The sequence below is a fragment of the Lipotes vexillifer genome, unplaced genomic scaffold, assembly GCF_000442215.2.
Source record: "Lipotes vexillifer unplaced genomic scaffold, Lipotes_vexillifer_v1.1 scaffold863, whole genome shotgun sequence".
NCBI classification, from domain to species: Eukaryota; Metazoa; Chordata; class Mammalia; order Artiodactyla; family Lipotidae; genus Lipotes; species Lipotes vexillifer.
Genome location: NW_006788168.1, coordinates 797,201 through 824,929, shown reverse-complemented (window position 1 = coordinate 824,929; position 27,729 = coordinate 797,201). Strand labels below are relative to the sequence as shown.

Here is a 27,729-nt window from a genome sequence, read left to right as displayed (position 1 = left end):
CAAGGCTTAAATTCCCAGCAAAGAAGGTCGTCTACAAACATACCTCTTTTACTTCCACAAGACCAGAAAGAGTCAGGGCTGAACACAGCTTAGATGCCGTCTTCACTTTGCTATTGTTAACTGCTAAGAGGAAAACCCCAGTTAATAGCTTTATAGGCCAAAGCAGGAAAAATAATAAAGGCTCTCTCCTATTCAGGTCAGCAGGCATTAAAACAACAATAACCTATTCTGTTCAATATATATATATTTTAGTGATAATATTTTAATTGGACAACTCCTTTTGGTTGTTCAAAGTGCTCTTACTGATGCTCTTAAGTGTCATATAACCGTCTCGGTTCTTTGTGGCTGTCTGGAGGGGTGGGATAGGGAGGGTGGGAGGGAGGGAGACAAAGAGGGAAGAGATATGGGAACATATATATATGTATAACTGACTCACTCTGTTATAAAGCAGAAACTAACACACCATTGTAAAGCAATTATACCCCAATAAAGATGTTAAAAAAAAAAAAAAACACCTAAATTCCAAAGTAATAAAATGATAGGTAATTATTTCAAGTGACATTTAATGGAAAAAATTCTGATGCACATTAGTGCATAAATATATTCCATGTAATACAGTTATAGAATTTTATATATATAGTATATATAACCAAAACATTACGAGCTTTCCACATGCCACATACAATGGTTTCATTATTTCATAGTTATAGTTCATATATTTAAAGGCAGAGGAAGCGGCTGTTCCCAGGACAGTTGAAATTAATTTAGAGAAAGGGATTTGCAGACGTTTTAAAAAGTCTTTGTGCCGCCTCTACCCCGACTCCAAGAAAAAAAAAGTAAATAATCAAACATCTGCTCTCAAAATTAATCTTAATAGAGCTTTCAAAAGCAGCGTTTTTAGGTTTTGTGCTGTGTTCTTACAACATAAATGAACGCTTGCACCCTAAATATGGCCACTTAAAATCATAAATGGCCTGCTTTTTTTTTTTTTAAGTTGGAAACCATTGTTACAATGGCTTTAATAAAATGTGTTTTTCAGTTGTTTCCAGTTTGGGATCTAAGATACTTCAAACTCATTTCGTCAGGATAAGGTAGCATCTTTAAAAAGCAGCTATGTGGGGGTCGCTGCTCCTTCACTCAGGTTAAGCCTTTCCCCCTTCGACTTCCTTCATTTCAGCCCTCACCTCACCTTTACTTTCCAGTCTGTATGACCTTGTGCAAGTGACAGGATATCATAATTCTGTAGGTCCTGAATTTCTAGAAGTGTAATTCTACACTGTCGAAGTAAAATTGTTAGGGTAAAACACACCATAAAAGATTGTTTTATTAAGGGTTTTTTTAAGAAGGACCAGAAATACTCATAATTTGCAAGGGAACGGCGTCTTTTATTAAATGTCTTTTATTCTGTATGTGTAAATCTGACCCCATAGCCTCTATTCCAGGAAATGAATGCTGTCTGCAACCTAATTAAAGGTTATCCCCTGAGAGTCTCCCAGGACCCTCTCAGGTTCCTGGTGCAGGCTCAGAGACGGAGTTGCCCACTGGAAGTTTCCATCTGTATCCCTGCATGGCCTTGACTCACAGTGTGAGCTGGGCCAGATCTGCCCCCTTGCCAGTGCTCCTTTCCCCTCTTAGCGAGTCTTCCCACAGGGCCCATATCCCATTGAGAATAAGAAGCAGCAGATCCCTCAACAGGCAACCGAGGTTGTAGGCTTGATCTGACCCAGTACTTCTCATTCAGTCTAGACAACCTGGTGCATTACCTCTGCCATGAGGTTTTATCTAAGAATAAATCACACCCAGAGGCAATGCCCTTAAATCTCCAGTCCCTGGGGCGGGTGGGGAGGGCAGGTCCCCATCCCAGAACAACTTGGACACTAGGCAGGAAACTGAGATTTGGGTGCAAGTACCCCATTACTGGCACCAGTGGGTACTCAGGAAAAGTGAATAAGGCAAGAGTCCAGTTGCTAGAACGCAGGCACAGAGTCAGAACAAACTAGTGTCCAGGGTGACTTGATGCTGAGATGCCAGTGTCAGTACTCAAGACTTATATCCCCATGGGATCAAGCCTGGCTCCAGAGTTGGCCATAGGAGCCCAGTCAGCTGCTAAGGCATTAGAGGGAGGGAGCAAGGAGTAGTGGAGATAAAAATTAAATTATTACACCGCCTCCCAACACTTCATGTATATTTAAGCCAGAGGCCCAAGAGCAACACGACATACGTGTAGGGTCGTCCATACCTCTGGCTAATTTGACTAGTGACTTTTTTTTTTTTTTTACGTCTGAATACAGCATAAAGGATTTCCCTGAAGAAGACTTTAGAATCAAGCAGATATGTGCTTGAATTATGTCCCTGCCATTTACTGGCCATTTAATATTGGGTCATACTTTCTGACTTCCTGCTTTATTTTCTGTGAGAGGGGGATTTCAATCCTAGTAATGTGGTTGTGATGACTAAGATGAATCTCAGCACAGAGCATGCAGTGGTTGTTCCCAAACTTGTGTGCACATTGGAATCACCTATAGGGAGCTTCCGAAAACGCCCATGTGCTGCCTCCCCAGAGTGCTCCTGCCACGTGGCCTAGGCTTGGCAACTTCTAACAGATCCCCAGACGATTCTGATGTTCGGACAACTTTGGGAACCCCTTGGCATAGAGCCTGTCCTACACTGAGCATTAAATATGTGTTAGATGAGTGGAAACAAACAGTGCCTGGCATGTACGAGCTTTTCCAGAATTCTTGGCTCCCTTCCCTGCCCATCTCCCCTCTTTCACCGGGGTGCGTGAAGACAGCGTCAGGCTGTGATTCCAGTCAATGCGGCTGCCGCTCATGCCAGGCACGTGAGAACGCAGAAAGCTCTGGTCCCACCTGCCTGCAGCAGGAGAAGAGGAGGCGACGATAAGTTCATCACGAGGGGCAGCCCATGAGCGCCTGGTAAGCGACTCTCTGAGTTTGCTCTCGAGGACACTTGTACGATAAAGCCCCTGGGCACTGCTTGTCAAGTCACCCTGGAAACTAGAGCCCAGGCGTGTGTTCTCACCGGGGCCGATGCAGGGATGAGCCAGACTGCACAACGGATAAGCCAGTGGCAGAGTTTCAGCTGGTACTGAGTTCCCCTTTTTTTTTTTTTTTTTGGCTTTTAGGGTCAACACTTGTTGCAGTAAATCCTTTGTTTGGTGTTCCTGGGTCAGCCATCTGAATGTATCAGAGTTCCAAGAAGCTGAATATGTGGCTTACTGGTTTCAGTGTCCTTTAATGACTCTTGGAGAGAGCCATTAAAGAATGAATGCTGAGAGCTAGGGAACCATCTAAGTCACTCTAAGATTTAGAAGCCGGTGTTGTCTTCCCTTTCCACAAAATAGGAGAACTTTAAAGCTGCAGTGTTTCAGATGTGGGAGAGGAGCCTGGCCCTTCGCTGACTATTTGAGTTATTATGTGCTTGTGAGTAAAAGTAATATGTCTTGGCTCTGAATGTCTGGAACTGGAATATTGTTTGATGTGCAAAGCTTGTATCTTACACTTTATGATTCAGAGAAAATTTCACCCCAGTAACATAATAGGAAATATTTAAAATGCTAAAAAAAAAAAAAAAAATTGGTCAGTCTCAAAAACTGTGCAGTCATTTTTTTACTTGACCCAAGAATCCTGATGGAGTCAGGCAGTTTTTCCTTATAAACAAAAAAAGATATCACAAATTATCATTTCAAGAGATGAGACCTCCAGCCTACTCAGTTTTTAAGATGTGCATTCTCAGTAAGAGAAGAACCTTTTATTTTCAGGATAATTCTACACTAAATAGGGATTGTATAAGTACTTTGAAAATAGTGTGGATTTTTTATTTTCAACGGAAAACTACCACAGATGAAAACTTCCTGATATTGACACTTTGTAATACTGCGTTGTTTATGAAAATAAGGATCTGCTGTCTTTGTTAATATTTAGCACTTATGTGATGTTTTACATATCATATTTCGTATTGAAAATATATAAGCCTCAGGCACATTTTCATCACTCTCAATTTTTATAGTTCCCGTTTTTTTACTTGAGTTAACTTCTCATTCTTTATCATAGCCATACAGTTCTACTTCAGGGTTTAAAAGTAAAATGGTACATAACACAAGGTTATTGTATACATGTGCTTCTATCCTACTAGTTTTAAGCTCTGTGACAGCTTCATCTATGGGGTCCTCTCAAAACATTGAAACAAATCCCTCTATTGTCTATCACCTTTTACTGACATTTGAATTTGTTAGAACTTCATACTGAAAACAAAGATTGCACTCCACATAGCAGAGAAGAGAATAAGCATAGGTCTTGCTCAGGCAAAATACAATTTTCTCTGGTTTACTAACAGTCAGCATCAGATGAACCAAACCATCAGAAGCATCCTGGACCCTGATCACCTTCATGTTTGACAGGCATCCAGGTCACATGTGGTCCTCACTTGGGGTTTGGTTTGAGGCATGCATACTTGAAAAATGAGTGGCAGAGAAAGAGTTTCAGTATCTCTTTCTTTAGCTGCTCATAAAGCTAACCACTGAATATTTTTCCTCTCTGTCTCTCTCATTGGTGGTTGTAATTCTCAGTGTCCCCAAAAGAATCCTCTTACTAGTTGGACCACTTTTTTCTTATGATTATCAATTGGCCAAAGCCCAATTTCATTCATATCCTGAGCTTTGGACATGAACCTGTGAATATGACTTTGTTTGCCTCTGAGTTGGCAGTGTGAATCTGGCACATGCAGTTTCTACTGACAGGGCTGTATAGCTATGTGATGCTCTGTGTTCCCAAGGCAAACCCCTACTTGGTCCCAGGTCTTCCCAAACAGACCCATGATGCACAGGTATACCCCTGGGTGCCCTTTGTGAATCTCGAACCCCACTCTTTCACTGACAACAGGTTCTAAGTGATGTTGGCAGAATCGCAGCTCTCAGCAAGGATATCATCTCAATAGAGTGCTTTCCATCTTCTCTCTCCCACAGGGTCCAGTAGCATCAACGGCATCAGCGTTGTCTGTCCTCTCCTTTGGGCCTGGCCTCCCTCCACCTCCACCTCCTCCAGGGCCACCTCCACCTTTTGAGAGTGAGGGCAGAAGAGAGGAGGCCTCTCCTTCACGCTCAGCTTTATTTGCACAACTTAACCAAGGGGAAGCAATTACAAAAGGTGAGAAAACCAGACCTTGAGGCTATCTCCCTCTGGCTTCAGGCACACAGATCCCTCAGAGCCCACGGTGATGAATACATCCATCATTCCATCCCAGTCCCTACTACATGGAGAGCTGTGTGTTCTTCATCTCAAGGTAGATGGGCTCAGTGGGCTGTTGGGTGGATCAGAAAGAAGAACTCAGAGATTCTAGGTTCTAAATGGGCCACTGCACTGTAGCACCACTTCAGCCCTTGATGCTTCAGCACCAGCTACAGTCAAGGCATCAAGATCAAGTGAAATAAAAGTGACAAATAATAGAACCTCTGTCCTCAGAGGTGTACGGGCTTGTCAAAGAATTATATCATTGAACTACCTTTGTGAATGGTTAATTTTTTTAATCATCTACTTAATAAATTCATGTTGCCAAAAACTTTATGCAGATGTATTTTTGCTTTGCATGGGTAATAGGAATTATGGTATAAGTGTTCTTGTGTGCTGTGCTGGGAGCTAAGAACCAAAACTTCTATTTCTCTGGCTGCAACTGGCTGCATTGTCCCCTCATCCGCAAAGGAAGGGAATGGACTCATAACCCTTAAGTCGATTCCATACTCTGACCTATGCTTACTGAAAATGCCCTAACTTTTTAGACTGTATCTAGGAAATGATTTAGCTATGACAGAAGTAAATCATGGAATCCTTTCTGTCGAGGGGGTTTGCATTTTGCATAATTTTTACCTATTAGCTTATCTCCTTCAAGAAGAGGTTCCTCAAGGGGAATTTCCTGACAGGCCAGTGGTTAGGACTCCAGGCTTCCACTGCAGGGGCCAAGGGTTCAGTCCCTGGTCAGGGAACTAAAGTCCTGCAGCCCGTGTGGTAGAAAAAAAAAAAAAAAAAAAAAAAAGTTCCTCAAATTTAAAAATACTTACAGGGCTTCTATTAACTCTAAACTTATGTAGATCTCAGCCTCTGCATACTGACCTTGAGAAAACACTCAACTGTTATGAAAATAGCATTACCTGTGCTGTTTACATCATGTTGATACAAGAAGTTAGGGACATTTCCCTTTGCATAAAATGTAGGAAATGTGTCTATGTGTTACCTTCCCAGGGCTCCGGCATGTTACAGATGACCAGAAGACATACAAGAATCCCAGCCTCCGGGCTCACGGAGGACAAACTCCATCTCCTACCAAAAGCCACACTCCAGGCCCCAAGTCTCCCCAGTCTCATCCTCCTAAGAAACATGCTCCTGTGTTAGAGTTGGAAGGGAAGAAATGGAGAGTGGTGAGTGAAGCCCTTTAAGTTTATTTCTGACATACTCCGATGAAAGAAACGATGGCTAAACTGTTTGCCAGGGTCTTAAGGATTTCCCATTTTTTCTTCAACTTTTTAAAAATTATTTTTTAAATTGTGGTAAAGTACACATAACACAAAATTTACCATCTTAACATTTAAGTGCACAGTTCAGTGGCATTAAGTACATTCACACTGTCGTGCAGCCATCCCCACCATCCATCCACAGAACTCTTTCCATCTGGTAAAAGTGAAACTGCCGCTTAAACAATAATTCCCCGTTCCCCCTCACGTCACCCCCTGGCAACCACCTTTCTACTTTCTGTCTCTATGAATTTGACTCCTCTTTCTGGAAACTTTTAATCTGTGCCCCATTCTGATCTACTGTAGGATGTTTCATCCTATTCCACTGACCGAGGTGCTGATATAACCTACTGCATCACCCACCACTTTCACTGTTGTCTGAGCAGGACAAAGACACTTTGAATGTGGATGGAAGCTGGTGCCCCCTTCCAGTTCAGGGGCCTTCCCTAAAGATGGAGGAACAAAGTCCCCAGAAAGGTTGTCATGGTCTGAAAGTACACTGGGACTTAGAGCACTGTTGTGACCCTTGCTAGTCTATTTGTCCAACTCCTACTTGCAAGATAGTGCTGCAGCATCAAGTCCAGACTCAGCGGCCAGAGTCAACCCAAAGCCCTCACATCCCTGCTGCAGCCCACGCCCACTACCCAGCGTGCCTGATGCTTGACTGTTCACAAATTGACACCCCCTTCCAAGCAGCCGTTCCTCTCATTCCCAACATTACAGTGACAAAGTCAGACCTGCGGTTTGGTCTGTTAAGAAAATGGTTCCTAAAGGAGGAACATATTGAGAAGCTGTAACTGGTGAATGCTCCACAGTAATTTCAGCATGCGGTGGACTTAATTTATGCATCCTTATATTTAATATTTGCCTATGTTTTAATTTTAGGAATACCAAGAAGACAGGAATGACCTTGTGATTTCAGAGACTGAACTGAGACAGGTGGCTTACATTTTCAAATGCAGCAAGTCTACTCTACAGATAAAAGGGAAAATAAATTCCATTACAATTGGTAGGGCAGAATTATGGATCTGTACCTACTATGATAAGCTGCTTTGTATAAATATGCTGTATGAATTTAGTAGATTGGTCTTTTTTTTTCCCTAGACAGCTGTAAGAAGTTTGGCCTTGTGTTTGACAATGTGGTGGGCATTGTGGAAGTGATCAACTCCAAGGACATTCAGATGCAGGTAATTGACCCTTTCAGCCATTCCTGGCCCCCACTACCTGTGGCTTTGCCTAGATGTCCCCTCTGTTTACAAGGGGCGCTCCATGTCCACCTGTAAAACTCTTATTCTCTTCCCCTCTAGACACAGCTCTGTCTTCACCTCCTCTCTGAAGCCCTCTCTTACTTTTTGGACAGTGTTAATTCCCCCTTTTCTATCTCTTATAACACATCCTATCTTGCACAGCAATTACTAGTTTACCATTTCTATTTCAAGAACAGCCAATTAATCTTTACAGCTCCAGAAATTTGCACAGTACCTGAACATAGTAGGTGTCCAATAAATGTTTGATAAATGGGTGATTGGAATGAATCAACTAATGAGTGAACTGAAAAATTAAGAGATTCTCCTAGCATAATAGTATCACGCTGAAGAGAATGTATTTCCCTCAGGAAAAACTGGTTCTGGGTAAAGTTGTTCTGAAGAGTCAATGAGATTATCAGAAAAATAACTTGGAAAGCAGGATTGCAATTGAATCTGCAAAACAGAAGAAAATCTGCACTGTTTTAGCAATATTTATTTAGCCAAATGGGATTTTATAATATGCCAAAAGCTAAATGACTTCTTACTTTGGCCAGCTATAACTACTATCTTTGATTACACCGTTTTCATATTGTTAATCACCCCTTATTATCTGATGTTTCCTGATAATGTTTGTCAAAATTGGCTACTAGTTTTATAGATTGTTCTCTGGTTTTACTAGGCTTTTCACCACTGCCCCTTTTAACTAGAGTAGTACATTCAGTAGTTGGCACATACATGGAGATGTATTTTAGGACCCTCCATGTGGGAAAAAAATATCTAATCTCTACCTCATACCATATTTAAAAGTAAAGTCCTAATTGTAAAAAGAAATACTTTTAAACTTTGAGAATAAAATACAAAAGAAAATCAGAGTAGAAAAGCAATTAGGGTCAAAAAGCACGAACTATAAAGAAAAGGACAGGTGAATCTAACCACGTTAAAATTTATGTGTTCAACAGAAGACATCACATACAAAGCTGAAAGATGGGGCATGGATTGAAGAAAGATACTTGCAATGCAGATAATCAAAAAGGATTTATAACCAGAATTTATAAAGAACTTAACAGAAATCAAGAGGAAGACTAACAACTCAGTAGAAAACTGGGCAAAGAGGGCTTCCCTGGTGGCGCAGTGGTTGAGAGTCTGCCTGCCGATGCAGGGGACACGGGTTCGTGCCCCAGTCCGGGATGATCCCACATGCCGCGGAGCGGCTGGGCCCGTGAGCCACGGCCGCTGAGCCTGCGCGTCCGGAACCTGTGCTCCGCAACCGGAGAGGCCGCGACAGTGAGAGGCCCGCGTAGCAAAAAAAAAAAAAAAAAAAAAAAAAAGGGCAAAGAATATCAGGGCAATTCAGAGGAGAAAAACTGAAGTAATTTGATAAATGCATATATGCACAAGCTGCCTAATAGAAGAAGAAATGCAGATTCATTCGCTGTATCTTCTTACACTCATCAGTTTTGAATTCAGGCTGTCCTTACTTTGCAAGGGGCATGTTAGCTGAAACGCATGCGTGTCGGACCTGTGCAACTTGAGGACTGCCTGTATATTAAAAAGTCTCATGGTACAAGCGTTGTTATGAGAACCCTGATACATCAGTGTTGGGAGAGTAAACTGTTACACTCTGTGCAGAGCAAATTGGCACCATCTAATAAAGTCAAAGACAGGCATAGTTTGTAACCAAGTAATTTCACTCTTAGGTGTGTGCACTAAAGAAACTCTAGTACAAATGTTGATGAGACATGGAAAAATGATTATTGCAGTATTATCCATAATGGCAATAAAAACAAAAACAATTTGAATGTCCACCAGCTGGTAAATGAATAAATAAATCCACCTAATAGAATACTGTACAGAGGTTAAATAAATGAATGAACTACACTTACACGTATAAAAATAGGAAAATCTCAGAAGCAGCCTTGAGTGACGAAGGCAGATTATATAGAACAATAGGCACTGTATAATGTGTCCCTTTATATAAAGATCAAAAACATGCAAAACAATACGCACATTTTAAATATACTTATGAGGGCTCAAGTTCACCTTATGCAAGAGACAAACCTGCTGTGAATTGTAAATACAAAATTCAGAAGAGTAGTTACATCTGTGGAGGGAAGGAAGGAGGACAGTGAGATGGGGGATGGTAGAGAGGGGGCTTCAGCTATATTGTAAGATGATAGTCCTAAAAAAAAGGCAAATGAGCCAAAATGTTAAACTCTGATAAAGCTGTTTAACAGACATATATATATTTACATTTTTGTTATATTATTCTTTGTATGCTTCTATGTTTGAAATATACATTTTTAAGGCTATGGGCCTTAAAATAATCTGGAAGGATAAATCATGGTTATCTGTCCAAGAGGGATAGAAACTTGGCAACGTGGTTCAGAAACAAGGAAGAGACATTTTACTGAACACTTCAAACTTCTGGATGTTCAAACCAAGTGAATGTCATTACCTATTTAAAACATTTAATAAACTATTTTAAAAGGGCCTGGACACAATAAAGACAGAACGCAGATTAGTGCAGGCTGCCTGGGGATGAGGACGGAGATTGGCTGTAAATGGGCATGAGGGATATTTGGGGGATGATGGAAATATTCTAAAACTGAATTGAAGTGATGGTTGCACAAGTTCACTAAATATCATTAAATTGTACACTTAAGGCAGGTGAATTTTATGTTTTCACATTTTACTTCAATAATGCTGTTAAAAAGATTGAAAGGAGGAAAAGCACACAGAGAAAAGTTCATATGATTTAGTTCAGTAATTCTGTTTTTTTGCAAACTATCCTAGAAAAATAGTACAAATTATGGGAGAGAGGAGACTAAGATGTGATGTGGAAATTTTTTTAAACGTATAGAGAAATAAATTTAAGAAAAACAAAGAATACAGGTACATGTATTAAATGCTAGAGCACTGGCCTGGGCAAGGTCACATATCACCTGTCACTCAACAGAGGAGCTACTTTTTAGTCCAGTTCTCCTGATAAGAAACAATCTTTGTTCTCAAAATGTTTACAGACTACCAGGGGAAAAAGGCATGTACTGTATATAATTTACGGAAATATTGACTAAAACTGATGTGGAAATGACAATTCTTATCCTCTCAGGGCTATTTAAAAAGTCTACTGCTTTTCAGATTTTCAGATACATAGATATTTTAGCATTTTATGTGCTAAATGTGCTATCCTCATGTGACCCCACTCTGTCTCATAAATGAATCTCCTAAGACACACTGACAATTTACTTCTTTCCCTTTGCTTGCCTGGTATTCATACAGTTCTGGCCGCTATGGAAATGCTCTTCATCGTTATAAAATAAACCTAGAAATTGCCAAAACATTACTGCTGACACATTCTTGATATATACATATAGGTATTATTTTATTTTATTTATGGCAAAGCCCTGTGCTTACCTGACCTTAAACTACCTCTGCCTTTTTTTTCTTTTTTTTCTTTTGGCACTGGGGCTCAATTCCAACTTGGTGTCCAGTTTCTGTCGGGAGAGGAGAAAACAGAGAAGTGTGGTGACCTGGCTAGATTCCCCTAAGGAATTCTTTACATCACCTTCACCATCACAGGAGTTGCTCCTTTAATTTGCAACCCAGCCTTTTCTTCAGGGTGAAAGAGGAGATGTTGTTATCGCTTCAATTACCATTACGAGAAGGAAAATTATGTAGTTGTAATATGGTCGTTGGGGGAATAGTCTGTGCCTGTAGAGATTTGGGGGGCAGGAATATCTGAAAACTGACTGTTAAAAAAGAAATTTAAAACTGATCATAATGTTTATAGCACTTGATATTTGTAACAATACAAAGAACCACCTCCTCTTGTGTATGGTACTATTTACCTATACAGTGAGTAGTCTGAACCAAGTCTCCAGTTTTGGCTCCTGAAATAAATACATTTCAGAATACCTAGACACTCATTATCTCATTTAAGCTTCACATTCAGCCAGTGAGATTTTTATCTAGCAAAGGACTTATGTGAAAAGAATTGTAGTGTTTCTTATTTATTCTTATTTAGATTCAGGAAAAATCTTCTCAATTACAGAATAATTTATTTACTCTTAAATGACAGTATTAGTGCGTGTTTTAATCCAAGTTTCCTAGAGATTTGTCAAAACTAAAATTTTAAGCACATGAAAGCAAATGCATCTTGTTTCTTTTATCATGAAATCAAATATATGTTTCAAATCCACTAACGGGGTTGTGAAACTTTTCCTGAACATTTAGCTGCTGTTTTCCAATTAGTCCCTTTATTTTGTGTCAGGAAAGAGACCCTGAGGTTTGAGAATCCCCTTGTGTGGTCCTTTCATTCTGTCCCCAAATGACACCTACTAATTCACCCTGAGACTTTGTCATTCAGCCAGCCTCTCCAGCCCTAACCCAGCTATTCCTAATGCTTGGTTAGGCCTGTGGACTGTACTTATTTGGGGACATTGGAATTTCTATTTATTTGCTTTGGCCCTAGATTTTTTTTCCTTCTATTTCAGGTGATGGGGAAAGTGCCAACAATTTCCATTAATAAGACAGAAGGCTGCCACATATACCTCAGTGAAGATGCATTAGATTGTGAGATTGTGAGTGCCAAGTCATCTGAAATGAATATACTTATCCCTCGGGATGGTGATTATGTAAGTACCTTTTAAAAGACTGTAAAGAATTTTTCATTATTAACATTCTTAGAGACTGATTAATCACCTCCCAACCTTTGACCTTCCTTTGTAGAATAATTCACAGGCAGGAGAGTGGCTTTTCACCTATCTGCTCCCCTTTCAGTTTCTTGACTATGCCCTGTCCTGGATCTGTGATTCTCAAAGCATTTTTCTAATAACTACCTTAATGGGCTAGCTCTTATCAAATAGTACACCAGGCATCTGAGTTCATATTATTTAGGACTAAATATTTTCCTTTGCTATGGTGGAGGCAAACAGAAAAGGGGGGGAAATGCTTTGGGGGAAAAAAAGGAGGGAAAGGAGGTAATAATAAGTGGACCTATTTGTATAGGTATTCTTATGTCAGTGGGTCTCAAACCCAGCATAAGAATCAGCTGGGAAGCTTGATGAAAATACCAGCTCCCAAACTTCACACCCAGAGGGTTAGATTCAGGAGGCTTGGAGGGGGCCCAGGAATCTGTCGTTTTAATATACCCAGGTGATTCTGATATTATCAGTCCATCCAGTGACCCTTCTAAGAAATGGTAGCCTAAGCCACCATGTATTTTCTTTGTCTCCTCTCCCCAGCAAAGCAGTTTCTAAAAGAAGCAAGCAGATATTCTCACACCTTGAAAAGGAAGTATAAATAAATACATTTTCTGCATCATGCAGTGTGATGGACTTGCTGGTTGTTGCCATTTGAAAGCAAGTTATTACTTCCTATTAGTTGCCTTTTTTTTTTTGATGTGGACCCTTTTTAAGGTCTTTATTGAATTTGTTACAATAGTGCTTCTGTTTTACCTTCTGAATTTTTGGCCGAGAGGCATGTGGAATCTTAGCTCCCCAACCAGGAATCAAACTGCATTGGAAGGCGAAGTCTTAACACCTGGACCTCCAGGTTGTTGCTAGTTGAAAGTAGCAGACCCTAGTTGTTGCTTCTTGAAAGTAGAGAAGCAAATCGAGAGATCATTCCCTCTGGTTCTAACTGTGCAAGGAAGCAGTGAACTGGGAAGGATGGGAGAAAACGTAACTTAGGCACACCTTTGAAAGAGGACCCCCCCATTAGCCTATGGGTCAATCACCAGCCGTCTACACTGCAGTCAGCACTCAGGTTAATCTCCTTAGGCAGACAGCTACGCTGTTGTTCACTGCCACGTTCTCCTTTCCCCACCTGCCAGTGAGCACTACCCCGGCACACACCACATATTTCAGTTCAGAATTCATTGCTTAAGTCTAAAAAACAAAACTGCACGAGCACTGGGCCATGCTTCACTAGGTATCTGGACAGCCTAACCCTGAGCTAGAGAAGTATCTCCTCTTGGGCTCTCCACCTGAAAAAGCAAAATACTGAAGAGCTAAAGCCAGTAGAGAACAGCTTCAGGAGAGGAAAAGCTAAAACTTCAGAAGATTCCTGGCCCTTGCAGCTGTTTAAGTGGAACACTCAGCTTCATGGAAACTGGCCGGAGCTGCTAAGAAGAGCAATGGGGGTCTGGACGAGCACTGCAGACTAGCTAAACTAGAATCCCTGGATGTGGTATCCAGACATCTGTATTGGTTAAAACTTCCCGGGTGATTTCAGTGTGGAGCCAAGATCGGGATCCACTGACCTAAAGGATGAGTATAGCTCACAACCTGACCTTTTATGCTGAAAACGTAGCCTCCCGTCTATAGGTGAATTATGGATGCGTATAGCTCACAACCTGACCTTTTATGCTGAAAACGTAGCCTCCCCTCTATAGGTGAATTATCTTGTGCCTTCAGTCCATGGCCTACTTCATGCATTTTCCAACTGGGGGTAGTAGGGAGCAATACAGAGGTCCTGCCATGGGCACTGTAATCTCGAAGTAGATGGTGGGGATGATTCATCCTGAAGGGAATCAGTCTCCCAGAGAAGGTCTGTCATCACATTACTATCATGTCACTCCCAAGAAAGACTGGGAACAGCTGTAGTGCAGTTACCATCAAAGAGTGCCTCCACTCTGGAACATTCTCCACCTGGCTTGGTACTTAAGAGCAAACACCAAGCCTGGTTTATTCATCAAGAAGAGCCCCAGAAAAGATGTTAGCCACACACACACACACACACACACACACACACACACACACACACACACGCACACACACGCACACACTAGGTTTCTCAGACTGTGGCTTCTTTGCTTTCTCTTAAGACTATCGCAGATTTCACTCAAGGAGAATTCACCACTCATGATAGAAAGGGCCTTCCCTTTAAAGTAGTTAAATAAATAGCTTCTTCCAAAAGAAACAGCTGGACCCAACATCTAGGAAGATATGTGTTAGTGTGTGTATTCCAGTAGATGTGAAACATCACATCTCACCGACAGATGAGCACGGGCACCAGCTTATCACAGTGTGGTACAGGAAGTCCAGGGATGTCACAAAGCCAGGGCTCAGGGGACCGCTCCTCAGCTTCCTTTCCTGCCCTCTCCTGCAGTGACTGGGGAATCATTCTTGGGGAGAAGGAGAGAGCCCAAACGAATTTTATTTTGACTCTTCTGCATTTTTCTTTGTGTTTGTGTGTGTGTGTGTGTGTGTGTGTATGTGTGTATAGGGGTGTGGGTGGAAGGGGGGCATGTATTCCCCAATGGGAAGAGTAGAAAAGCAGGATGAAGGGTAACAAGTTTATATATAACTTGTAGCACATTTTTATATTTCATCAGAGGGTAGACATAACGCCGGGATAAAGCCCTTATTCAGACTGGGGGCCAGCAGCCTTGGCATCCCCTTGGAACTTGTGGGAAATGGAGATTGTCATCCTCTTTCCCAGATCTACTGAGTCAGACAGAGTCTGCCTTTCAGCAAGACCCCCAGTGCATGTTTGAGTTTGGTGCAGAGTCGAGGGTAAAAACTCAGGTTTGAACTTTGGCTGCTCAGAGGCTTGACCTCTCAGGCCTCTGCTTCCTATAGATGGCATCTCAATAATATCTAGCTCTTAAAGTTCTTGCAGAGATTAACTGAGTTCATGTATATCTGGTGCTTAGCAGAATGCCTGGTTCTTAGTAAGTGCTAGCATCAATGAGGATGCTGGCAGGCAGTCACAGAGCTGACACATGACCATGCATCGCTCCCTGATGCAGGTTTGGGTTCCATAAAATGTCTTTGTCCATCATGTGACACTGATCAGCCTTCCATCTGTTTGCAAAGCCTTGGTTTAAATAACTTTGTTCTTCTGGCCTTTTTCCAGAGAGAATTTCCCGTTCCTGAACAGTTCAAGACAGCATGGGATGGATCCAAGCTGGTCACTGAACCTGCAGAAATTATGGTTTCTGAGAGACCACCGAACCCCCTGACCTGAATCCACCCCCCCCCCATCAAAAAAACAAACAAATAAAAGCAGCATTAAAGACCTAGAAGTTGCAGTAGCACCTACTGCTTTAGCTTTGGCCTCCAACAATTCTGTGCTATAGAAACAGCATAATTTCTGGCACGCCTTCGTGGGCATTTTGGAATATTTAACGTTTCTTCATGATTTGCCTTTGTGTGTGATTTGAGTTCCACATGATGACTTGTGAGCGTTATACATTTAAAGGAAAAAAAAGAGAACTCTGTTCCCCTCATATCATTATCACAGTAGTTAAGAGGTAAAAATATTGCATGACTCACTTTTACACTTATGTTTAATTGCTAGTTGAAAAATAAAACCTTTGAGAATCTAAGATGTACATTTTTATCTTTCAGACAATTTCCATATATTTGGTAGTAGTGTGCTCTAAAAAATGTACGATTTTTGTTTTCTTCTTTTTACCACCTTTATCAGCATGAATACACTGTCAGCCTGAATACATATTTCAACCCATGTTTTTAAAAAAACATAAGTTCTGTACTAAGAACCACATCCAGTTTCTTGGTCCTTGAAAAGACCTTTATTCTTTGCAGTTACCAAAAACCAAAAGCAAAGACCTTTATTATTTGCAGTTACCAAAAACCAAAAGTAAATTTATCTTAAATACTTTTCTGCCATGTCACTTGGAAAACTTTTACTTTTCTGAGGTTTTTTTTTTTTTTTTTGCGTTACGCGGGCCTCGCACTGTTGTGGCCTCTCCCGTTGCGGAGCACAGGCTCCGTACACGCAGTCTCAGCGGCCATGGCTCGCGAGCCTAGCCGCTCCGCGGCATGTGGGATCTTCCCAGACCGGGGCACGAACCTGTGCATCATCAGGCGGACTCAACCACTGTGCCACCAGGGAAGCCCTACTTTTCTGAGATTTTTATGCCAAAAGATTGATAGGAAAAAGCAGGGTGATTTTTGCTCTATAATACCTCACAATTTTGCTCTAGGAACAAGCTCAGTTGTTATTTTCCAATTTTGAACGTGTGAAATATCAGATGCCTTGTAAGTGATGTCTTTAATGTTTTATTATAGACTTTCTTCTTTTCCACTTGCCAGACTCGCTAACCAGTCTCAAAAATGAAAATGAAAAAGCCATAGTTATATTACAACTTCTAAAACCTAAGGAATTGTTTGTTGGCTTGGCTTGCTGCTCCTGTTTTGCAGTGTTGATAGTACATGCTTTTTCAACGCAAGAGTAACTCTGATATTCCTTTCTGTCTTTTTAGTACATAGTGCTGAAAACCTGCAACTTCTTGGATTACATGTAATGAATTCTAGTATAATGCTTGCAGACCCAATACAAGCATATATATCGTGCCTAGTACAGCCTTTGGAATACATCATTTCCATTTTTTAAATATCTTCTATAACCGTATAGTATTCAAATTACTAATGCTTGTGTACCACAGTTTTGCTAGAAAAGTTTTTGTCCATCTGAAGAATGTTGTGGCTTTAGTAAATACATTTTTTTCAGCTGTAAACTTATTCTGAAATAAAGTAAAATTCTAATTGTTTAAATACTGTGATGAATTCAGGGTGTTAAAATTTTTTTCCTCTTTGATTTGCTCCTTGCTCGTATGTCAGCTTTAGGAAATGCAGCTGAGCTTTTCTAGTTGAATTAGAGAATTTACCTAGCATATGCCATCAGTTTCCCTAAAGAATAGCTTCTTCTAGATAAATATCAGATATAGCCATTTTCAGTTGGAAGAACTGTCAGAAAAGTCTAGAATCAAGTTTTTTTTTAATATTGCGTTAGTTTGAGGTGTACAGCATAGTGATTCAGTTATATTTTTTGCCAATTGTATTCCATTATAGGTTATTATAAGATACTGAATATAACTCCCTGTGCTATACAATAAATCCTTGTTGCTTATCTGTTTTATGTGTAGTAGTTTGTATCTGTTAATCCCATACTTCTAATTTATCACTCCCCTGCACTCTCGCCTTTGGTAACCATAAGTTTTCTATGTCTGTGAATCTGTTTGTGGTTTGCATATATCACTAGATTCATTTGTATTGTTTTTTATTTTAAGTTTTATTCATTTTTATTATTTGTATACATATAAGTGATATATAGTATTTGTCTTTCTCTGACTTAATTTCACTAAGCATAATATTCTCTAGGTCTATCCATGTTGCTGCAAATGCCAATACTTCATTTCTTTATGGCTGAGTAGTGTTCCATTGGATATATATACCACATCTTCTTAAGCCAGTCATCTATTGATGGGCACTTGGTTTGTTTCCATGTCTTGGCTATTGTAAATAGTGCTGCTATGAACATTGGGGTGCGTGTATCTTTACAAATTAGAGTTTTTGTTTTTTCCGGTTATATACTCAGGAGTGGGATTGCTGGATCATATGATAGTTCTATTTTTAGTTTTGTAAGGAACCTCCATACTGTTCTCCATAGTGGCTGCATCAATTTACACTCCCACCAACAGTGTAGGAGGATTCCCTTTTCCCCACACCCTCTCCAGCATTTATTGTTTGTAGACTTTTTGATGATAGCCATTCTGACTGGTGTGAGGTGATACCACAGTGTGGTTTTGATTTGCATTTCTCTAATAGTTAGAAATGTTGAGCGTTTTTTCACATCTCTGTTGGCCATATGTATGTCTTCTTTGGAGGAATGTCTATTTAGGTCTTCTGCCCATTTTTTGATCGGGTTGTTTGGGATTTTTTTTTGATATTGAGTTGTATGAGCTGTTTGTATATTTTGGATATTAACACCTTGTAGTTTGCATCATTTGCAAATATTTTCTCCCATTCCATAGGTCTTTTTGTTTGTTGACGGTTTCTTTGCTGTGCAAAAGCTTTTAAGTTTGATTAGGTTCCACATGTTTATTTTTGCTTTTATTTCTTTTGCCTTGGGAGACTGATCTAAGAAAATATTGTTACAATTTATGTCAAAGAATGTTTTGCCTATGTTTTCTTCTAGGAGTTTAATGGTGTCATGTCTTATATTTAGGTCTTTAAACCATTTTGAGTTTATTTTTGTGTATGGTGTGAAGGATTGTTCTAATTTCATTGATTTACATGTAGCTGTCCAGCTTTCCCAGCACCACTTGTTGTAGAGACTGTCTTTTTTCCATTGTATATTCTTGTCTCCTTTGTCATAGATTAATTGACGGTAGGTGTATGGGTTTTTATTTCTGGGCTGTCTGTTCTGTCCCGTTGATCTATGTCTGTTTTTATGCCAATACCATGCTGTTTTTTAATAAGATAAATTTATTATTTTTTGACCAAAGTGCAATGATTTTTAAATCTTCTTAGACAGCTATGAAAAAAAGTATTCAAGAAAATAAAATACAAATGGAAATTTTAACCATTAGATTTCTTCTACCATGCCGTTTTTATTACTGTAGCTTTGTAGTATAATCTGAAGTCTGGAAGGGTTATACCTCCAGCTCTGTTCTTTTTTCCCAGGATTTCTTTGGCAATTCTGGGTCTTTGGGGCTTCCATATAAATTTTAAGATTATTTGTTCTAGTTTTGTGAAAAATGTTGCGGGTACTTTGATAGGGATTGCATTAAACCTGTAGATTGCTTTGCATAGTATTGTCATTTTAACAATATTAATTCTTTTAATCCAAAAACACAAATTATCTTTCCATTTCTTTGAATCTTCTTCAGTTTCTTTTGTCAGTGTTTTATAGTTTTCAGCATATAGGTCTTTCACCTCCTTGGTTAAGTTTATTCCTAGGTACTTTTTTTTACATGATTTTAAACAGGATTTTTTTTTTTTTACCTTCTCTTTCTGATATTTCATTATTAGTGTAAAGAAATGCAACAGATTTCTTATTAATCTTCTCTACTACTACCTTGCTGAATTCACTTATTAGTTCTAGTAGTTTTCTTGTGGAGGCTTTAGGGTTCTCTACGTAGAATATCATGTCATCTGCAAACAGTGACAGTTAGAATCCAGCTTTATAATTCAAGGCCTCTTCACTGATCTTTGTTAATGTAAACATCCCAGAAAATAAATGTAGTTTATAAATGTAATAGAGTATTATATATACTCTATAATTAAATATATAGTATAAATAACTTTTAGAATAAATTTGTAAATTTCTGGAGGAAAAAAATTTAAGTGGCAAGAAAAGACTTTTAAAAAACTGCTATATATCTATTACATAGTAATAATTTTATAATGAGAAATAAGTTCACTCAAAATTCTTGGAATCTCTCAACCAGCTTTGGACTTGGCATCAGCCTTTCAAAATACTTCATTGAAGATATTGAAAATCTGCATTTGAGGTTCACAGAATTATTTTACCAGCCTTGATGCCTTAAATCACCTACTGGCTTTTTGAGTAGGTTGGATTTATTGAAAAAGAAAAAGAGAAAAACAAAAACAAAACCTTTGGCAATGTATAGGAAAACAATTACCAAAGACAACACTGCATTTCCAATATGTTTTTTTCTTGTACTTTGTTGAATTCCAGTGTTACCAATGCTATGACCTAATAAATATTGTCAAAGGAGTAAGAAATCCATACTTTTCAGAATTGCATGTTGTACACATTCACAAAAAGTCAAAACAAAAATATGTCAGAAAAATTAAATGCCAAGGGTCTCCTATCTCTCTTTACTTTGTAATAATACAAAGTATCATTTTATATGATCAAAATGATGAAATAATCCAAAAGAGTCCTCGCTGCCTTGAAAATCTTTTCCTTGATAATACTGTCTCCATTAGCTAATCTATTACTGATAGACTTGCTTTCACAGCAAGATGTCTTGAAGTGAGTAGTCAGTACTAACCACTTCTCCTTATCTATGAAAATTATTTCTAGAACTGGTAGGAAATACACTTCGTTTTATTTACTCTTTCATTCATTGAAAATATCTACCTCGACTTCCTAGACTCTAGACGTGTTTATCAAGGGAATCCCCTCATTTTAAAGGTAAAAAGCTGAGGTCCAGTGACATTAACTTGCGTAAAGACAAGCAGCCGGTTAGAGATAGAGCAAGGAGTGGAGTGCGTGAACATGCACACACACACACCGTTTTAGTACTCTTGTAATGCGGCTTCTAGTCTCACCAAGTTTCAGAAACTCTCAAAGGTCATTAAATCCAGTGGCTTTATCTCATTCCTCATCCACTGAGATTCTTGATGCTTCTTGTTTTTCATTAAACTTCCTTTGATTTTGTGATACACAATAGACTTCTCTGACTCTTGTCTCTTCTACATTTCCCCCTGTCTCAAATGCTCATTCCTCTCCCTTAACTTCATCTATCACCTCTATGTAGAGGGCTCTCCAACTCAAATCCATCTCCCAAGAATCTTTTTTTTTTTTTTTTTAATTTTGGGCTGCATTGGGTCTTTGTTGCTGCACACGGGCTTTCTCTAGTTTCGGTGAGCAGGGTCTACTCTTCGTTGCAGTGGCTTCTCTTCTTGCGGAGCATGGGCTGTAGGTGCATGGGCTTCAGTAGTTGTGGCACGCGGCTCAGTAGTTGTGGTGCATGGGCTTAGTGGCTCCGCGGCATGTGGAATCTTCCAGGACCAGGGCTCAAACCTGTGTCCCCTGCATTGGCAGGTGGGTTCTTAACCACTGCGCCACCAGGGAGGTCCCTTCCCAGATTCTTAACTCCAAGTGTCCACAGAGTATTTCAACCTGCCTGTCCCAACTTCATTCAACATGGCTAAAATTAATGCACATTGCCCACACATACCATATTTTCCTCATCTGCATTTCTAGTTTCAGTCGTAGCCTCCTCATACCTTTCATCATAGATGTAAAATCAGCTCTTTCCTGTGATAGGAAACAGTGAAATAGAACCAGGATCTGGAGGGAACCATGGTTCAGTCTTGAACATGTTTAGCTCAGGGCATCTTTGTGACACTTAATTGGAAATGGAGAGTAGGTGGTTGGATATGGGTCTGGAGTCTTTTCGTTATGTCTGATACCAAATCCTTAAGAATCATTTCAAAAGTATAATATTTTTAAAAATGACTTTCATTAAACATGTTCATTTCAAAAGAATTATTTTAAACCATTGGCACTTTCTGCACCACTTGAGATACAGATATAATTTTAAAGACTTTAATTGCCTCAGCTGAGAAAAGCTGATTTTATAGTCTTTCACAGATTTCTTTTGCAAGTTTAACCGTTTTAATGTTTCTGTGTATGATGAAGCTTATATCTATGCTACAAGCGAAAAATAAAAGGGGCAACTGAGATTAGCCCTTGATAATTCATCCATATTTCTCCAAATGTTTTTTGTTCCTGTACTGTCTAGTAACGTGGCAAAGAATATGTAACTAATGAAGGATAATGTTTGCCTGTTGGTAGAGAATTTTTTTCAGGTTTTCCTCCAGTACAAGGTACTTATATTTAAAGGTAGTTCTTGCTTAAAACTACAAATTTGAATATTGGAGTTCTAAGTCAACTTTTATTTTAATATCTTGCTTTTTAGGATCATCATAGTTAATAAATGATACTTCATGCTGAAATGAAGATCCAGATGAAAGAAATACATCATTGACCACACTTACTAAACCATGATACTAATTATTAAATTTCATTCACCAATATCACAAGGGTTTTTTCATTAAAATTCAATTAGTAATTTTCCATGGTGTCAGTAATTCATCTTAGAAACTAATCAGAAGGTACACGTTTAAAAATTTTTTGTTACTTTTAACAATAACTCTATGGCCTCATTTCAACTCATAAGCCAAGAAACTTATAATAGGAAGCCTTGCCATGAACATAACAGTTCTGTAGATTTGTTTGGTAAGATGAGATCTGTTCGGGAAGACTGCACTTTCCTGCTCATGGTCCCTGTAGGGCATAATCATGCCCACATATAATGAATGGTACACATTCCTAGCAGGGATGAGCTAATGACACACGTTCCCCAGCAGCCTTCCCTGCGTGCAGCTGATATTATGACACCCCGTGCTTCAGGTATTCCTTTTCAGCTTAAAAGCTATAGAGAAAATATCAGAGTTAGGCAGATGCAGACAGTCAGTTCCAGGGGAGAGCAATTGCCTTCTGCAATCAAACATGATAAAATCTTTGATCCTTTATGGATATTTAAAGACATCATCCTGTAGCATTACTAAAAGACATATAGAGGTCCAGAGAAATATTGTACAAGAACCATGTATCGTATGTGTCTTCAGGAAAATGATATAAGTTTATGGCAATAGGATATTTAAAGGAGTTGTAACTTGTATATATTCTCCATATCCTGGGATAGAGAAAAGTTGGATAAAGAAAACCAGGAGTTTCCTCCACCATTATGAATCTCACTTCTTTAGCTCTGACTGTAATGGCAAATCAAAACAGATTTTTATATTTATCTAACTAACTTAGGCAAAAAGAAATTAATTGTATATGCCTATTGAAAAAGAAATAGTATTTGAAAACCTAAGGTATCCAAATTACCCATCCAAATTACCTGATTAAGTGGTCAGTATTTTACTATATGCTCATTCACAGGTCATGTGTAATTGTCTGAATAAAAAGAATATTTTAATATAAGCCCATTCAGTGGATGTGGAATTCAGGGAGTGATGTCCCATCATTAACAACTAAAATCTGGTTCTAAGGTTCACCGTTCTATAAAGTGTAGAGCAGTATTTACAAATTAAATGCTTCCTCTTTTTAATATATTGGATGGCAATTTAAAAAGGAATACAGTGGGATAGGGAGGGTGGGAGGGAGGGAGACAAAGAGGGAAGAGATATGGGAACATATATATATGTATAACTGACTCACTCTGTTATAAAGCAGAAACTAACACACCATTGTAAAGCAATTATACCCCAATAAAGATGTTAAAAAAATAATAATAATAAAAAATAAAATAAAATAAAATAAAATCTGGTTCTCTAGAGAGTTCTCAAAATGTTCTCTCCTTTGTTAGCATCTAAAATAATTACACCAACAATATCGTCTACATTCTGCAGGCTGTTTCTACCAACTGGCTAGACAACTATTTTCTCAAATTAAATTAATTCCATACTCTTTAGTTTACAGAAATAAGTCCCTCTTCATCTACCAGACAGACATATTTCCAGTAGAATTTATCTTCAGGGGAAAATAGCTCACACTTCATTAACTCTTCAAAAAAGTATAATATTTTTTAAAATGACTTTCATTAAACATGTTCAAAATAAGTCTTGCATTAATCAGAAAGAACTTTGGCGGGGAATCAGAAGATATGGTTTTCATTCTGGATCGGCCACAAACCAGAGATGTGCCCATTTGACAAATGCCTGTGACACCTTTAAAGACGTAATTCTTTTAAAATGAGGTCAGTGTGTTAAAATGTTTTTCAAATACGATTAAACAAATATACAACAAAACTGCCTGTGGCAGAGTTACTAGTTGACCACCAAGATCTATTCTGCTTTCCTTACTAGGCTGCATTTCCCAGTCTCCACTGCAGTCTGTTGGCCATGTGACTAGATGCTCCTTGAGGGAATGTAAGTATTAAGTAATGTAAATCCCACTTCAGGACTTAGTCTTTTAAGAGAGCATATTTTCTCATGTTCCCTTTCCCTTCCACCAGCCAGATCCTGGATGTGGCAACCAGCCTCAATCGTGCAGATGACAATATGCTCTTGTTATGCAAGAATAACAAGTTAGAAGGAGCCTGGGTCCCTGAGTTACAATATGGAAGACAGCCACTCACTGACCTGACCTGCTTTAGGTAGTTACATGGGAAATAAAATTACCTTGTGATTAAACTGTTACATATTTGGATTTAGTTATCAGAGAAGGCTAGTCTACCAAAACTAATATGCTATCCAGAAACCCCTGATTTACTGATTCAGTCATTAGAAATACCTCTAAAGAGTTTGAAAGATGTGCAGAGTACATTAAAATGAGCATGTATCAGAAAAACAGATTGTAAGAACATTTTTATTAAAGTGTATGTAATTAAAAGAACTATATTTGTATATAAAGATGTAAATATATATTTGATGAGAGACAGTTTAGTATAGTTTAGTGGTTGAGAGCATGGATCCTAGTTTTATCACTTACTGGCTGTATGATTTGGGAGGAAAAAATCACTTAACTTCTTTACACTTTGGTTTGTTCATCTTTAACATAGCTATGATAATAATAGTACTTAGCTGTTGGGTTGTTTTAGGGAGTAAATAAATATAGCACACAGTACAGGTCATAGAAGCTTTAGTTACTATTATTATCATCATCATTATAGCATAGAGAAAAATATAGAAAGATACACACTAAAATGGCAACAAAGGCTATATTCAGAGTATGGGGTTGGAGGAAAGAATCTTTCCACTTTTGATTCTTCTTATTGTTTGAATTTGTCAGAGTAAACATGAGCATTTGGTTATTAAATTTCTCATAATTCTTAGTGATTACTAAACATCCAATAATTTAAAAAATATATTCAAAAGAGAATTACCTTTTCATCAATTTATTTTATCTGATTCAGATTATAGGTTTTCGTTTCAAAAGAGTATACATGAAGAAAATGTTTTATAGTCAACTTGAAAAACATAGTCTGAATGGCAAAATCAAATGATATTTTTAAATGTTTATTTTACAGAAAGAGTGGTAAAATCTAACAGCACAAGTGTTTAGAACCTAGTGATTTCAATTCAGCAAATTAAACATTTTTTAAGTACTTCTATGTAATTGGTACTAAGGATACAAGGGGCAAGAGTCATGGTCCCTGCTTTGAGCAAAATTATAGTTTGAAGAATTCTTTAAAGAAACTTACGTTTTCTTTTCAATTTCTTAAAAATTATTTTAAAGATAAATGCATACTTTCTAAAACACTAGAAAAGAGAAAACACAAAAAATAATTATATAAGGAGCCAATAAATGCCGTCTCAGAGCAGCAAAAAAAAATAATAATAATTATTATATACAAAGGGCAGAAAATAAAAGGACGAATGAAATAGTAAAAATAGAGCAAGAGAAAAAATAGACCAAAGATAGTATAAAAATAGGTATAAATGTGACAAATTATATCATGAGAATAGAAAAACTTGATTCAACAATTATATACACTGTTTTTAAAAGCCAGATCTAAAACAAAGCATCTCAAAATATTACAGCTAAAAGGATGGGCAAAGGGGTATTAAATAAATGCAAACAACAAGAAAGCAGGAGTCACAATACTAATAATATATATAATACAATAAAATTCAAAGTAAATTTATTAAACAGAAGAATAAAGTTTATTTTATAATGAAGGATGTAATTCACACTGAAAATATAACTCTCAGAAAAACTCTTTATGTGTTAGTTTTTATTGCTGCATAACACATTACTACAAACTTAATGGCCATTACTATCTCTAGTTTATGCAGTCTGAAGTCTGAGCATGATGTATTTGAGTGCTCTGGTCAGGGTCTCACAGACCGAAATCAAATCAAGATGCCAGTCAGTCTGTGTTCTCATCTAGTGTTCATCTAAGGCTTGGGGTCCTCTTCCAAGCTCATTCAGGTTATTAGTAGAATTCAATTCCTTGAGGTTGTAAGACTGAGGTTCTCTTACTGGATATTGTCTTCTTGAGTTAATTTTGGCAATCTATCTTTTCTAGGAAATAATCCATTTCTTCTGGGTTTTCAAATTTGTTGGAATGAAATTGAACATCGTATTCTATTTTTTTGTTTCACTATTATAAATTATATGTTCTTTCCCATTCTTAATGTCCTATAGCTGTAATTTCTTCTTTTTTCTTAATTAACATTGCCAGAATTTTATGTATTGTTTTTTCTTCAAAGAACTAGTTATTGGATTTGTTGACAAGTTTTACTATCATTCTACTTTCTAATCTTTTAATTTTTGATGACTAGCTCATTCCTTTTTATTGTTTTACTCTTATAAATAATCCTACAGGAAATATGCTTGACTTGCATCTTTTTACCCTAGTGCTCTTATGTCTATAAGGTAGATTCCTAAAAGGGGGATTAAAGAGTCACAAGTCTGATATTTTTTAATGTTGATGGATGCTGCCAAATTGTCCTTTTAAAAAGTTGTGCAGACTTACACTTCCACAAACTGTGAGTGAACCTGTTTCTCCATACCTCATCAACACTGGGTACCATCAGTCTTAGTAATGTTTCCAGTCCAATAGGCAAAAACATGATACGGCCTATTTATGCACGGAGCTGATGGGGTAGGAGTGGGGCAGGCTAGTGTATAAAAAGCAGGTATGTTATCATGGTTAGCTAGTGAGAATAAACTGAGCCAGGTTATTAAATTTAGAAAAGAGTATACAGGTCAACAAAACTCTATGATAAGAGAAAATGGAGAAGAAACCAGCAGAATTGTGGAATTTTTCATTCTTTTGACCGCAAGAGTGAGGGGGACCAAGAACAGAGTGGGCACTGGATGAAGTTGATTTGAAGTTTCAGTTAATGTCCTACATGTTACAACTCCAGACTGGCCTGGTAGGGGACCCCGCTTTATCATAATGATAAGAAAAAATCATGTAAATAAAGTAAATAATAACGGGGTCTTGGAGGGAGCTCAGGAGGAAGCGTGGTAGGATGTGCCAAGGTCAAGGAGGAAATTCCAAGGGGAGAATCTGAGGAAGATGAGGACTAAATTGACCTGGGCGCTCAAAAGGTTCCGTGGCTTTTCCCCCTGGATTGGTTGCTTCCGGTGTTGTTAAATAAAGGAGAAGCTGACAGAGGCAAATCAATTCTTTTCACGTTCATTATGATGTACCAACACTCGAGAGCTTAAAATATTTGTTCTTTGTCTTTCTTAACAGTTTTCCATTGCTGACTGGACCAAAGCCAAACTCAGCCTCCTTCCTTGACCTTTATGCAAATCCTAACACTTTGCAACATCTCACCAGGGCTCTCTCTTTCTGGCCTCTTTCCTCCCTTGTGTCATAGTCATTTTCTTCATACACCCTACTTATTTTCAGCTTTTTATCTCATGCTATACATACCTAAAAAGCTGTCACCTCACCCCCAATGCTTCATATTTCACAAGTAAAAT

General features: G+C 38.4%; 1 protein-coding gene across 1 annotated transcript in view; it reads left to right on the top strand.

The window, feature by feature from the left end:
• Positions 1 to 15,738, top strand: part of CAP2 (cyclase associated actin cytoskeleton regulatory protein 2) — a 118,310-nt gene extending 102,572 nt beyond the window's left edge. Inside the window, 6 exon segments of the mRNA XM_007461264.1 lie at positions 4,982 to 5,162; positions 6,252 to 6,427; positions 7,406 to 7,529; positions 7,625 to 7,707; positions 12,261 to 12,401; positions 15,628 to 15,738. Coding sequence (XP_007461326.1) covers positions 4,982 to 5,162; positions 6,252 to 6,427; positions 7,406 to 7,529; positions 7,625 to 7,707; positions 12,261 to 12,401; positions 15,628 to 15,738 — 816 coding nt within the window.
• Positions 15,739 to 27,729: the final 11,991 nt, after the last annotated feature.